Here is a 13,959-nt window from a genome sequence, read left to right as displayed (position 1 = left end):
TGCCCTGAGAGGCCTCTGTGAGGTGGAAGAAGGCCGGGACACCCGAGGTCTCTCCATCAAGGCGACCCCACCCCAAAGGTCCTGGGCACACGTCCTGGCCAGCAAGCCTGTCCCTGTCCCCACACTCGCACTCATGCTGGTCCACATGGGTTTCCTGAGCCCGTGAGGGCCGTGTGAGGCCGCTCTGCTGGGTGCTTAAGTTTCAGCCTGGGGGAAATCTGAGCTTTACTGTGGCCTGATGAGGAAAGGCTTCCCTGACCGGGCCGGTGGGGGCTAAGAGGACTTAACAACAAAAACCCAAAGGATACAAAAGCATCTCAGGACAGACAGAGCTGACCCAGGACAGGGGCACTCGGCCTCGGCCAATTCCCAGGCTCCCTTGTGGGTTTGGGGAGGGCATATGACCAGTTCTAGCCAATAGGAGGCAAGCAGGCCAGCTGAAGCCGCTAGTCTAGAACCTGGTAACTCTGGCCAATAGGATGTAAGCAGACTAGCCCTAGCCAATAGTAATGTAAGCTGACCTGCTCTGGCCAATAAGAAGCAAGCAAAGACTTCTGGGCTAAGCCAATCAGAAACCATCTTCTAGATGCCCTCCTTCACCCCCGTGGCACCCTTGTTCCTACGAGGCAGGGAAAGCTGCCCTTCTATGGTGGGCCTAGTTTGTGCAGGAAGCGGTCTTCCCTGCACGCTCGGAGTCAGGGCTTGTCTCTGGGGTACCACCAGCCTCCCCTGGCCCACAAGCGGGGACTCAGTGAGCTCTGTCTCCCCTCAGACTTCAGCTCCTCCTGTGGAAGTTCCACCTCCTGATGCTGTGCAACCCCCCCAGATCTCTGGACAGTGTCAGCTTGTGAGACCAGACCACCCTGGCTGAGGCATTCTGGGGGGCCCTGCATTGGGAAGCCAAGACCCAAGTCCCGGGCTTGTCCCTGCCAGCCTGGGCTTAGACCATCCAACCCCAAGGGCCCTGCTGCCTTGGGGGCATGCAGACAGAGCTGACCCCAGCTGGCCTTGTCCAGGGGAGCCTGGTGCTTGCTCACTGATCTTACCAACAACTCCCTGTCCCAGGCCTCATGCAATGTGGATTGTGAGGAGTTCCCCAGCAGGCAGGTAGAAAATAGCACTTCTTGGGCAAACCTCCAAGTATCTCCTTTAGGGAGGAAGGGAGAGGCTGTTTAGCCAAAGACAGGGAGTGGGATCCCTAGGCCTCACCAGGTGGGGGTTAAACTTGGGTTTCAAACCCCCTGAATGACTTGTTTTTCTAAGTAATGTCATTTATTTATGCTGAATTTGAAAGATATAGGCTTAGCTCCTTAAAGTTATTTACTTTCTTTTAAGAATTCTAAAGAGTTTTACACACACATACACAAATATAAAGAAAATAGAAAAGAAAATACTTAAAAAAAAAAAAAACCAAAAATAAAAACTGGGCCTGGGCCTTGCACTCAGAACCTGGGTGCTGTCCCTGAGCTTTGTTTTTTACTTTTTCCTCAATGCTAGCGCCCTTATCACTTGAGCCACAGCCTTTTTTTTTTTTTTTTTTTAACTTTTTCAGGTGGTTTATTGGAGACCAGAGTCTCATGACTTTCCTGCCTAAGCTGGCTTTGAACCCTGATCCTCAGATCTCAGCCTCCTGACTAGTTAGAATCACAGGCCCACCAGCCCTGCTAAAACAACTTCTTTGTAATCTCCCAGACTGTGAAACACATCCTCGCTTCATATCACAGCATAGCTCAAGTCACAAGACTGAGAAGAAAAGCATAGGAAATCTGAAGGAAGAAAGTCTCATCTCCTAAAACTGACCCCAGGGAGCTCAGGGCTCTTGCTTTTCTAGTTGTTTCTATGCAGACAGACAGGGTTGGGGAGAAGTTTCTGGATGTATTTCTTGAACCAAAATGTAAAAGCTGACTCATGTATTAAATTGTAACTCTCTTTTCCTACAACTATTTAAAGATGATTAAAGCAATAATAGGAGTCAACGACACATTTTTGGTCTTTGTTACTGCTATTTTGCTTTTCTTTCTAAAATGCATGTTGTTATAGGTTAACAGTCTAGATGTACAGGGGCCGGCTGGGTGTGCTAGCCACCTGGTGTTTTTGCTGCAGATTTAAATGAAATAAATTAAGAAAAACCATCCTTTGCTGCTAGGAGTGCTTCAATATCAAACTTGGATGGGTTTACTTTTCTCTTGTATTTTATTCTTTGGGTGTGTGTCTGTGTGTGAACTTGAGTAAAAATAGAGGAAACATTATCCTATTTAAAAACTATGTCTTGTCTTTGTGGGTAGGGTATCAGAGTTAATGCTAACATCCCCTTTATGTCTTTGGCTAAAACATAAATAATCAATGATAATTTTCTTTCCTGCAGGGCTAGGAATAGAACCGAGGACCTCATACATGGCAGACAAATGCTCTGCCACTGAGCTACAGCCCCAGCCAGTGGCAATGCTCTGAAACCACTCAAATAAAGGCAGTCCAGAAATTTTCAGACACACTAAAAACTGAGGCTTAGAAAGGCCTTTGGTTTCATGAACCTTTTTGGATCATTTTCATCTTGTGTGTAAACAAATTGTCCTGTGCTACAAATCTACCACTTTCCGGTGCAAGACTGGGCAGATGCCGTGATTATTTTCTCAAACACTAACATACTGAGGAAAGGTTTTGAATTTTCCTGCTTACCAAAACAAATATCAGGTTAGAAATTGTCTTTCACCCTCCTTCTTGGGGGTGCTGGGATTTGAACCCAGGCCCTCAAGCCTGCTAGGCAAAAAGCTCTACCACTGAGCCACATCCCCAATGCCCCTACCCCCTTCTCTCTTTAAGGCTTAATTTTTAAAGGCTGGCCCTTGTTGGAAAACACAGCAATTTGTAAATAAAATGTGGAAAATCCAAGGTCTTTGTCTTGAGTGGAGACAACACGGTTAGGGATAAATCCCAGGTGTGCCGGTGTCTCTGCAGAACACTGCGGGCTAAGGGCCAGTCTGTACTGTTGTTTCTGTGGCATATCATATCTAATTGAGTGCCTGTCTGAACTAGAAACGTTGGGGTCTAAACTCAGGGCTTTGCGCTTGCTAGGTGGGTGCTCTATTGCTCAAGCCACGCCTCCAGCCCTTTTTCCACTGGTTATTTTTGAGCTAGGGTCTCACTTCTTGCTAAGGCCGGCTTGGACCCAGTCCTCCTATCTACGCTTCCCACTTCAGCTGGGTTGATAGGTGTGCACTGTCACAGACAGCTTTATGGGTCGGGATGGGTCTTGTGAACTTTTGGCTGGGCTGACCTGGAGTCTTGGTTCTCTTGATCTCTACTTCCCAAATAACTAGGGGTTTTTGCTTTGCCTCTATTTTAATGCTTACAAAAGTTACTTATGCTTGTTGAGCACACATTCTCCAAATAACATGAAAGTCCGCTGGGTCACCTCGGCAATGCTGCTCAGAAGCCGTTACCCCTGCTCCTGCCATTTTGTCACTTGAAGCTGTTTACTTATCTATGAACTTTTTCCTCTGCACTGCTGTCTTGAGATGGAGCTTTTTCCAGAGGTCTCTTCCTCTCTTCTTGAACCTCCTCTGCCAAAAGAAGCTGAAGTTTGTGCACCCATGGGTAATGAACGTGGCCCGCAATTCTCAAAAAGAAGGAACAAAATAAAAAGAACTATTAGAAAAGGCGAACAATGCTCCTGATTTCTCCCTGTGCCGCCTGTAATCCCAGCTTCTCAGGAGGCTGAGACCTGAGGTGCCTGCTTGGTCTGACAAATCTCTTACCTTCAATTAACCAGCAAACAGCTGGAACTGTGGCTACAGTGGTAGAGAGCGCCAGTCATGAGTGGAAAAGCCCACGTGAGAGCCCAAGGCCCCGAGTTCGAGCCTCAGGACCAGTATACATGCCAGTGGCTCTGGGCTGGCCACAATGGCCCACCTATGGTTTTATGTATGTACGTATGTATGTACGAATGTATGTATGTATGTAAATCCCAGGGCTTTGAACTCAGAGCCTGGGCTCTGTCCCTGAGTGCTGTACCACTTGAACTACAGTTCCAATTCTGGCTTTTATGTTATTTTGGATATAAGAGTCTCACTAACTTTTCTGCCCAGGCTCGTTCTGAACTGCATCCCTCAAATCTCAGCCTCCAGCCTAGCTAGGATGATAGCTCTGCTCACCGAAGATTCTTATTCTCTCTCTGTCTCTCTCTCATAGCCAACTCTTTTTCTCTTTTCGGTTAGCATTTATTAATGTACAAGGAGGTTTCTTTGTGGCGGTTTCATACATACATACAATTTGCTTCAATCAAATTCACCCTCTAATACTTTCACATCTCTTTTTGAAACAGTTTTTAGGTTTTTGTTCTATTTTCACATACAGATGTATCTCACTCCAGCTGCCTGCCCCCCACACCCCCAGTCCCCAATTTGCATTGCTGGTTCTTTTCTTTCTTTAAGGTCCTGGTCACATATGAAATGCCACACATGTGTTAGAGCTAACACGTGCATGCATGTGGTATGGCCTGATCTTTGTAAAGGTGTGAGATGTGAATGGATTCTGACTTCTCCCAGGCAGCCAATATTCTTTCGTTGGTCAGTCATTGGTGGAGAGTGGCTCTGGTGTGGCATTCCAGCTGACCACACACTGTGTTCTGCCCTGGCCAGCCCAGGCCTGGTGTGCAGAGATGGCCACATTGGGACCCCTTTAGGAACTCTGAGCTGGCTTTCAGAGCCTGATGTGGGTGCCATGCAGACAGCCCTGAGGCTTTCCTGCCCTCTGTGACAGAATGCAGGCCGCTGACCTGTGTGTGGGCTTTGGGGCTTCCCTGCCTGTTTGAATGGGGGTATTTCTGGGGGCTCTCAAGTTGTAACGGACACGTCAGGGCAGCCGTTTGACCGAGGCCTGAGGCATCTCTGGGCATCTCACTGTAAGAAATGACACCTACCGATATGAATTCCAGGAAAGGGAAACAGAGGTTTTAGTCGTTGCTGTTTTCACTTTATTTTGTTTTTTTTTTGTCTTATTTGCTGCCGTACCTGTCGTTGGGACCCAGGAATGGATGGACAAAGGGTGCACAAATGCAGCCGCGGTCCTCCCTGGACACGACGTGGACAATGAGCCACACGACTCGTGGGTGGGGACAGGAGGGAAAACTGGGAGAGGAGGGGGAAGGGTGACACTGTCTAGAAAGCAATGTCCTCCTTACCTGATTGATGCAAATGCCACCCCTCTGTCTATCACCTTTACAATAACAGTAAGTTCAACAACAGCTTGTTTGGTAGAAATGACAAAAAAAAGAATCACAATCAGCTCCCGGTGTGTTGCTGTTATTTGCTATTACTTGGTCGCGGGTGTGCTCGGTTGCTGCTCCCGGTCTGCCGTCGCTCGGCGGTGGCTGTTCTCTCGCTGGTATTGACTGGCTGGGTGGTGGCCGCTCCCGGCCTGGCTGTCCCCGGCTCGCGGTGGTCGGCTCCGGAGGGCGGGGCCCGCGCGGCCCCCCCCCCCCCAGCTCTGGCTCTAAGAGGCCGCGAGCGGAGGCCGCGCTCGGGGCTGGGGGTTTAGCCCAGCGGAAGGGCGCCCGCCTGGCGTGCCCAAGGCCCTGGGTTCGGTTCTCAGCCCTAAGTTTAAAAAAAAAAAAAAAAAAAGACATATAAAGCTACAAAAGACCAAAAAAAAACAAGGTAACGGCACACACACAACCTTTTCCACCGGCGCACACACCTTTTTCAACACACACGCGGCGCACACACAACTTTTTCCTTCATTATCCGGATCCGGAGTCTGGGCGGCGCGCGGGGTCCCCCACGCCCCCGCCAGCGTGCGGGGCGCCGCCGGACCACGCCCCAGCCCCGGGGTCTCCGCGGACCTCCCCGATGCTGCCGCTGCCCGCGCAGGCCGACCCGCCGCGTGGACCCCGCGCCCCTGCGGACCGGACGGGGCGGGGACCGAGGAGGAGGGCGGGGTCCAGAGGGGGCGTGGCTATCCATGGGGGGCGGGGCCTCGCTCCACCCAGCTTCGCCAATGCCGCAATAGCGCATGCGTAACGGCATCGTTTTGGGCCTTCTCGCCGGCCGTCCTTTCCCGGCCTGCTCTGCGCGGCTACCCCCGGAAGTGGGCTTCGCCTCTTGGAAAACGTCGCCTCTCGGCGGCTGGGCTCCGCGGGCCGTATCGCGGGGAAGCGGGAGCCCTAGCGGAGGCGGAGGGGGGGCGCGGCGCCATGGCCGAGAGGCAGGACATGTTCGACGCCATCGTGATGGCGGACGAGCGGTGGGTAACGAGGGCGGGCGGGGCGCGGCCGGGAGGGGCCGTTGCTGTGGGGGCGGGGCGGGGGCTGCGTGGGGGCGTGGCGGGGGCTGCGTGGGGGGCGCGGCCGGGAGGGGCCGTTGCTGTGGGGGCGGGGCGGGGGCTGCGTGGGGGGCGGGGCGGGGGCTGCGTGGGGGGCGCGGCGGGGCTGCGTGGGGGGCGGGGCGGGGGCTGCGTGGGGGGCGGGGGCGTGTCTGGGGGTGCTGTGGCGGTTGGGGGGCTGCGTGGGGGGCGTGTCCGGGGGTGCTGGGGCGGTTGGGGGACTGCGTGGGGGGCGTGTCCGGGGGGGTGCTGGGGCGGAGGAGGGGCTGCGTGGGGGGCGTGTCCGGGGGGGTGCTGGGGCGGTTGGGGGACTGCGTGGGGGGCGTGTCCGGGGGGTGCTGGGGCGGAGGAGGGGCTGCGTGGGGGGGCGTGTCCGGGGGGTGCTGGGGCGGAGGAGGGGCTGCGTGGGGGGGCGTGTCCGGGGGTGCTGGGGCGGAGGAGGGGCTGCGTGGGGGGCGGTGTTGGGGGGTGCTGGGGCGGAGGAGGGGCTGCGTGGGGGGCGGTGTTGGGGGGGTGCTGGGGCGGTTGGGGGACTGCGTGGGGGGCGTGTCCGGGGGTGCTGGGGCGGAGGAGGGGCTGCGTGGGGGGCGGTGTTGGGGGGGTGCTGGGGCGGTTGGGGGACTGCGTGGGGGGCGTGTCCGGGGGTGCTGGGGCGGAGGAGGGGCGGGCAGGGGGCGGGAGAGCAGCCGGCGCGGTGGGTCGCGCCCGCCCCCTGGCACGTGCCAGCCGCCCGCCCCGCCCCGCCCCTGCGGCATCTGCTCGGCCCGCGGCCCGCAGGGACCCCCGCCGCCCGTGGCACGGGCTTCTGCCATCTGGGAGCCGCCACTTTGTCTCGTTCTTTGATTGTGGGACGTCCGGGGCCAGACGGCGGCGTTCCCGGGCCTGCCCCTCCGCGGGTCCCGGGTCACCCCTTTCTCTCTCCAGCCCCCTGGGGAGCGCCGCGGGCGGGGACCGGGTGGTCGCCTTGTGGCTGCTCTTTCAGGGACACTCCAGGAAGAAAAGTTCAGTCCCGCCCCCGTCTGATGGTCCGCCTCTGTCCTGTGGACAGGGACCTGATGCTCTGCTGTCTGTGTCCCTCGGGGCACACGGGCCCTGGCTGGGGGGGGGGGTCACGACCCTCATCCCACTCCCCGTCCCACAGGTCCCGTTAGACCGTCATCTGCTGACCGAGGAAACTTCCTGAATGCATTACAGTCTTTTGGGGACACATGCCTGAGTTTTTGGGAAACCTAGAACTTGGCTTCCTTGGTGACCAGAGTCCCCTTCTATTCTGGATTTAACTATGGGGAGGGAGCCCTGAATTTAAGTTTCCCTGCTTGTCCCTGCTGCTCCACGGGACAGATGTCTCTCATGTAGCCCACTCTGTGTCCGTGAAAGAAACTGGCTTCTGGAGGTACAGCCCTGGTGGGAGGCTCCGGAGGAGCTGGGCCTGGAGCGCCCATCCTCGGACTTGAGCTTCAGGTGTTTCCCACCGTAAGGTGCTCTGTCACACAGGGTGTGCATAATCCCGAAGGAAACCGTTTGCAGGAAAAGTTGGCCTTCTCCCTTGTTGGCTGACTCTTCCTTCTCCATCACAGATTCCATGGTGAGGGCTATCGGGAAGGCTATGAGGAAGGCAGCACTTTGGGCAGAATTGAAGGAAGGCAGTATGGCACCGTACATGGGGCCAGAGTGGGATCGGAGGTAAGTGGGAACTCCCATTTAGAAAGGAGACCCAGGCACAGTGCCTCCCACCTGTATTCTTAGCTACTCAAGCTGAGATCTGAGGATCACAGTTTGAAGATAGCCCAGGCAGGGAAGTCTGTGAGACTCTTATCTCCAGTGAACCAGCAAAAAGCTATAGCTCAAGTGGTAGGGTTATAGTTTTTTTAATTTTTTTTTATTGTGAAAATATGGTACAGAGGGGTTACAATCACATGAGCAAGGTAATGAGTACATTTCTTGTGATTTCTTTTGGGGGGGTCCAGTCATGGGGCCTGAACTCTGGGTCTGGGCACTGTCCCTCAGCTTTTCAGCTCAAGGATAGCGCTCTACCACTTGAGCCACAGGCCACTTCTGGCTTTTTTTTTCTTTTGTTTATGTGGTGCTGAGGAATCGAACCCAGGGCCTCATGCATGCAAGGCAAGCGCTCTACCACTGAGCCACCTTCCCAGCCCCAATGAGTACATTTCTTATCAAGCATTGTTGCTTCCTCCTTTGTTTCCCCATCCCATCCCTTCCCATCCCCCCAAGTTGTAAACTTCATTTTTCTTTTTTTTTCTATTTTTTTAAATTTTTATTGTGAAAATACTGTACAGAGGGGTTACAATTAGATGGGCAAGATAGTGAGTATGTTTCTTATCAAGCATTGTAGCCTTCTCCTTTGTTTCCCCTTCCCATCCCTTCCCAGCCTCCCCCCCCCCAGGTTATAGTTTTGCACTAAATCTCGGACAGTGCCCAGGCCCTGAGTTCAAGTCTTAGTACCAGCCCCAAAGTAAGTAAACAAATTGCATTCTCAGTCCAAATTCCAGCACTCAGGAGGCAAAGGTAGTCTGATTGCAAGTTCAAAGTCATCCTGGGGCCGGGCACACACTGTGTGCTCACACTATAATCCTAGCTGCTCGAGGCTGAGACCTGAGGATCCCGGTTCAAAGCCAGCTTGGGCAGGAAAGTCCGTGAGACTCTTGTCTCCAATAAACCACTCGAAAACCGGAAGTGGCGCTGTGGCTCAACTGGTAGAGTGCTCGCCTTGAGCTGAAAAACGCAGGGTTAGTGCTCAAGCCTAGAGTTCAAGCACCACGACTGACCAAAAAAAAAAAAGCCATCCTGGGCTGCATACTGAGACCCTGTCTCAAAGGCAGGCGGTGTATGGCGTATGTAGCTCAGTAACAAGGCATATGCCAAGGCCCTGGGTGCCATCCCTGACAACTTGGCGGGGGGCGGGGGGGGGGGAAGGGGGGGATCTTTTTCATCTGCAGTTTATGACTGAGTGTGATGTTCAGTGGGATTGAGCCAGGAAATCAAGTCTCAACACTACAGATCTTCAAAGCTGGGCATTTGTGCCTCACAGCTGACATCCTAGCTACTTAGGAGGCTGAGATCTGAGAATCACAGTTCAAAGCCAGCCCAGGCAGGAAAGTCTGTGAGACTTTTTTTTTTTTTTTTTTTTTTTTGTCGGTCATGGGGCTTGAACTCCGGGCCTGGGCGCTGTCCCTCAGCTCTTCAGCTCAAGGCGAGCGCTCTACCACTTGAGCTACAGCGCCACTTCCGGTTTTCTGGTGGTTTATTGGAGATAGGAGTCTCACGGTCTCTCCTGCCCGGGCTGGCTTTGAACCGCGATCCTCAGATCTCAGCCTCCTGAGTAGCTAGGATTACAGGCGTGAGCCACCAGCGCCCGGCTTCTGTGAGACTTTTGTCTTCAATTAACCACCAAAAAGTTGGCAGTGGAGTTGTGGTTCAAGTGGTGGAGTGCCAACCTTGAACAGTAAAGCTGAGGGATAGCATCCCAGTCCAGAGTTCAAGTCCCAGTACTGGCATAAGACAAAAAGAAAGACATGGTGAGCCTTTGTGTGTAGTAAACAGACTGGAGAGCCACGAAGGCTTGACCCGGGGTGTAGCAGTGGAGAGAGGAGGGCCAAGCAGCCAGAGGCGAGGGAGCCTCGTGGCCACCAGGGCTTCAGTGGTGTCATGTGCTGTCCCAGTCCTCATTCCAGCACTTGTGTGTCCGCTGGTATTCTTACTCTTTGTCCCAGACCCTGTGTGGGCAATTAGATGCTTGATATTGCACCCCATGTGACAGGTGTAGGGAGTGGGCCACCAAACCCCACTTCCCTGAGTCCCCACCCTGCTGCAGGGCTCAGCAGTTTGGAGCTGCGTGATAGGGTGCTTCTGCTCCACCGTGGGGTCCCCCAGCACTGCTGTCATCATAGCTGCCACCTGTGGCTGGTGCACTGGCCTGACAGCGGCCACCTGGGACGCCAGGGGCAGGGCAGAAGTGACCTCACTCGGGGGCTGCTGCTCCCCCCCCCCCAAGCCTGTGGGCAGTTCCAGCCACCCAGGAGGGTGCTGGGCTGAAGGCAGCTTTCAAGGCCCCGTGGCCGGGGCTCAGCAGGCCCTTCAGGAGCAGGAGAAGCGTGGCTGGTGGGCGCTCGGTGTGGTGGACAGGGAGCTGGGCTCCTTCGTGGACCTGTGCGTATTTTCACCTTGCAGATTGGTTGCTACCAAGGCTTTGCTCTGGCGTGGAAGTGTCTCTTACACAGTGGCAGCGCCGGGAGAGACAGGTGAGGCTGCGCTGCCCCTCCTTCCCGGGCCTGGGTCTCCCGCCTGGGTGCTGCTGGGAGGTGTGCGGCCGTGGGGTGCTGGGCGGAGGGCGCGGGCCGCGGTTACTTCTCCCTCTTCTCCTCCTTGCGTCACCAGCATGCCAAGTGGGTGTCCAGCACCCTCCAGCCCTGGGAGGGACGGAGGAGGCACTCATCGGCTGATGCCCTCTTGTGGGTGCTCCCTAGCTCAGTCCACCCGCCTTCAGAGCCGGGTGGGTCTGCGGAACTGGAAGCTGGAAGTTTGGTGTGGGTGTGGCTCCCCGCATGCCAGGGAGCAATTTGCTGTTACAGCGCGACGACGTGACATTTGCATGGCTGGAGGCCCCTGGGGAACGCCGGGTCTGCCCATGTCACCTGCCCTGTGTGCTGGGTAGGATGCGGCTCTGGCACCCCATGCCTGGGGAGCCCCTTCTGAGCAGCACACGGTGCTGGCAGGCCGGCCCGGCGCCTCCCGGCAACGGGCCCCGAGGTCCCCCATCAGCCTCAGGAATCACCTGCATCCCTCCGCCTTCCTCAGTTGACTTTCAGGGAAGGGGAGGCGGGGTGGTTTGAGACCTGGGGCTTGGTCACCGCCTGTGCTGGAGCAGGGGTGCTGCGCGCCTCTCTGTGCACCTTTCTGCAACACTCATCTTGCTCCCAGAGGGGCCTGGCCTCGGGCCCCGGGACAGTGCTACCCTGGTGGGGAGAGGCCAGGTCCCTGTGGCTGAGCCCGAGGCTGTGAGCATGCGTGCTCCCCGCTGACACACTCCGAGCAGAGCCTGGCCTGTGGTCCAAGTCTGATGGCGCGGTGGAGGCCGGCGTTGAAGGCCGTGGGTGGGCCAGGTCTGCGCGTGTAGCTACATAAACATGTATCATTTAACTCAAGGGCTGGATTTTGGGCTTCTGACTGGGTGGTTCCCGTCCACGGAGGTGTGGGCGGGTGGGTGGAGGTACTGCCTCCCCGTGTCTGTGGGCGGGTGGGTGGAGGGGCGGTGTGGGAGGAGGGCTGTCTCTGTGTCTCTGTTTGCAGCAGGAAGGTGAAGGTGGCAGAGGCCTTGATTGGAATGATAGAGAATTTTCCCTATGAGGATGCCACGTACGATAAACTGCACGAGGACTTGGACAGCATCCGGGGGAAATTTAAACAGGTTTGTCCGCTGCCGGAGCCTGTGCTCCAGGGCTGGCTCAGGCTCCCTTTGCTTGGTGACTGTCGGGCTCTGCCTGCCTCCCAGACTGCTCCTGAGTGGGACAGCCCGGGACAGCCCGGGGCAACGTGGAGGGCAGGGTGGGGAGGGGACGCGTGTAAGGTGGACAGTACAAGTGAGATTCAACCACCTTTTCTTTCCAGCTTTGTTCCTTGCTCAACGTTCAGCCTGACTTTAAAATCACCACGGAAGGTTCTGGACTTTCATTTTGAGAATGACAGATGAGCAGAAAAGAAATCTCAAGGGACAGATGTCTGTGTGTTCTGCGTTCGCAGACGTGATTAAAGGCAAACAAAGCGGCCAGGGTCCCCGCCCGGCCTCCTTCCCTGAGCTTTTGCCTGGGTCACCGAGATGGCCACGCCCCTCCCGCCTGCCCTCTGCGGGCTGCTGGGGTCTGTCCAGAGCTGGAGCTTCAGCTGGCCCCTGGCTGAGACCAGGCCTTACTCAGGGAAGCACTGTTGGGGGGAAAGGAGAGGCAGGACAGGGCGAGGTCAGTCCACGGCCACTGGCACAGCAGTGGGTGTGTCCAGCCTCCCGCACGCAAGGGGAGAAGGGACTGTTGCCGGGGACGGATGAGATGGACGGCAGGGCTGGCCCGTGGGGGCCCTGTGGTGGAGCCCAGCTGCCCCTGAGGGTGACACCCCCGTGTGTGCCCCGGCCTCGGGCTCAGCCAGGGCAGGGATCCTGGCTGTGGGCCTCACCTTCGGGCCGCTGCGGTCTGAAGCTCTCTGGGGCCGCAGTGAGGCCCATCCGTGGGGCCCCTGCGCCTGTGCAGCCCGTGTTTCCTGTTGGACAGTGTCGACGTGGCTGCGCCACCTGGAACTCGTGACCTTCCCACCGCCTCTGGGACCCGCGGGGTGAGCGGCAGGAGCCACCAAGACAGCAGCTCTTAAGATTCCGGGACATCTTGGTGGACGCCCGCAGCTGGGTCCAGGGGGCGGGAGACCACCCTCCCCCAGGCCCAGACCACCCTCACAGGGAGCCAGGAGCGGGTGGCGTGCCCCGGTCCCCAGCACCGGCCACACGCCCTGCGTGCGTGTCCAGGGACCCTTGGCTGTGGCTTTCCTTGGCGTGTTCTTGTGTGTTCTGTTACTAGTGTGTGTAGTGTGTTTTCTAACTGGAGGAAAAAATAAACAGACTTTAGCACACACACCTGTCTGGGGCCATCAGTGACCTCCGGCCGCTGCCTGCCTTGCCTGGCCACAGCCTCATATTGTGTGGGTGCAGACGAGGGCTCCCCCGGCATCGCCCTGGCCCGCAGCTCATCCCACCACCGCAGCCGCGTCTGGCGCCTGTCCTGGGTTAGACACAGTGACCAGAGTGAGCGCCAGCCCAGCGCACGCCAGCTAAGAGGCCTCGCGCAGACACCCCACTTCAGCACAGGAGCCCCCAGAGTGGGCAGGTCCTGGCTAAGGTGTGCACCCACATGGAAGGGAGGCCCTCGGGAAAGTGACCAGTGAAAACGGCTGTGGCTGTGGCCCTTGGCACCCGCACACACGAGGCCTGGGTCCAGACCTGGTACCAGACTCCGGGAGTGACTCAGCAGGCCCTGATTTGATCCTCAGTGTGATAGAAAGTGCCAGAAGTATATACGAACACATAATCATCTACGTGGTCATATACACACTTACATATTAATGTGATCTATAAATGTATCTGAAGTATACTTCCATGCATGTTGTACTTACATGTGTATAGGTGTGCATCTATGTGTGTGTATACACATACACACACACACACACACACACACACATGTGTCCACCCACAGTGGGGCTTGAACTCAAGGCCTTAGCTTTTTCTGAGCCACAGCTCAACTTCTAGCTTTTTGCAGGTTTATTGGAGATAAGAGTCTTGGACTTGTCTGCCCAGGCTGGCTTCAAATCTTCATCCTCAGAGTTCAGCCTCCTGAGGCTACATTATATTCATATTAATATGTATAATATAGACTCTAGATGCTCACTTTCTGATTACACTTCCAGGGTACTATCATGCTTTTTTGTTGTTTCTGTTTCATTTTTTTGTTAGCTGTGGGACTTGAACTCAGGTCCTGGGTGCTGTCCCTGAGCTCTTCTTGGTCAAGGCTAGCACTTTGAGCCACAGTGCCTCTTGTTTTCTGGTGGTTAGAGAGAAGTCTCACACACAGGGACGACTTTGCCCTC

The 13,959-nt window shown here is 56.0% G+C and overlaps 1 protein-coding gene, 1 long non-coding RNA gene and 1 other non-coding gene across 4 annotated transcripts; 1 reads left to right on the top strand and 2 right to left on the bottom strand.

The window, feature by feature from the left end:
* Positions 1-1,468: 1,468 nt before the first annotated feature.
* On the bottom strand, positions 1,469-5,909 carry LOC138818694 (uncharacterized). Its single transcript, XR_011369204.1, has 2 exons — positions 5,180-5,909; positions 1,469-3,616 (listed from the first exon to the last, which is right to left on the bottom strand). It is a non-coding gene; the product is annotated as an uncharacterized lncRNA (long non-coding RNA).
* Trnaa-agc (transfer RNA alanine (anticodon AGC)) lies at positions 2,720-2,792 on the bottom strand. Its single transcript has one exon. It is a non-coding gene; the product is annotated as a tRNA-Ala (tRNA).
* Positions 5,910-6,056: 147 nt separating the features above from the next.
* On the top strand, positions 6,057-12,950 carry Lto1 (LTO1 maturation factor of ABCE1). Of its 2 annotated transcripts, none has more exons than XM_070009729.1 (5): positions 6,057-6,240; positions 7,896-8,001; positions 10,507-10,577; positions 11,629-11,743; positions 11,944-12,950. In XM_070009729.1, the coding sequence occupies exons 1-5, from the start codon at positions 6,191-6,193 to the stop codon at positions 12,010-12,012; spliced, it is 411 nt and encodes a 136-aa protein (XP_069865830.1). In that variant the 5' UTR covers positions 6,057-6,190; the 3' UTR covers positions 12,013-12,950. The 2 variants fall into 2 exon arrangements, with proteins under 2 accessions (XP_069865830.1, XP_069865829.1); XM_070009728.1 differs by having other exon boundaries at positions 6,058-6,240; positions 11,626-11,743.
* Positions 12,951-13,959: the final 1,009 nt, after the last annotated feature.

Source organism: Dipodomys merriami, unplaced genomic scaffold (assembly GCF_024711535.1).
Source record: "Dipodomys merriami isolate MVZ:Mamm:240054 unplaced genomic scaffold, mDipMer1.0.p SCAF_78, whole genome shotgun sequence".
NCBI lineage: Eukaryota > Metazoa > Chordata > Mammalia > Rodentia > Heteromyidae > Dipodomys > Dipodomys merriami.
The sequence above is the reverse complement of the archived record's forward strand: the minus strand, read 5'-3'. Positions and strand labels throughout refer to the sequence as shown.

What these genes read in the sequence shown, in the direction of transcription:
- Lto1 (XM_070009728.1), top strand. Translation starts at nt 6,191, where the DNA reads ATGGCCGAGAGGCAGGACATGTTCGACGCCATCGTGATGGCGGACGAG. An exon ending in GGGCCAGAGTGGGATCGGAG is followed by an intron (nt 8,002 to 10,506) that starts GTAAGTGGGAAC and finishes TTCACCTTGCAG; the next exon opens with ATTGGTTGCTACCAAGGCTT. An exon ending in TCCGGGGGAAATTTAAACAG is followed by an intron (nt 11,744 to 11,943) that starts GTTTGTCCGCTG and finishes TTTTCTTTCCAG; the next exon opens with CTTTGTTCCTTGCTCAACGT.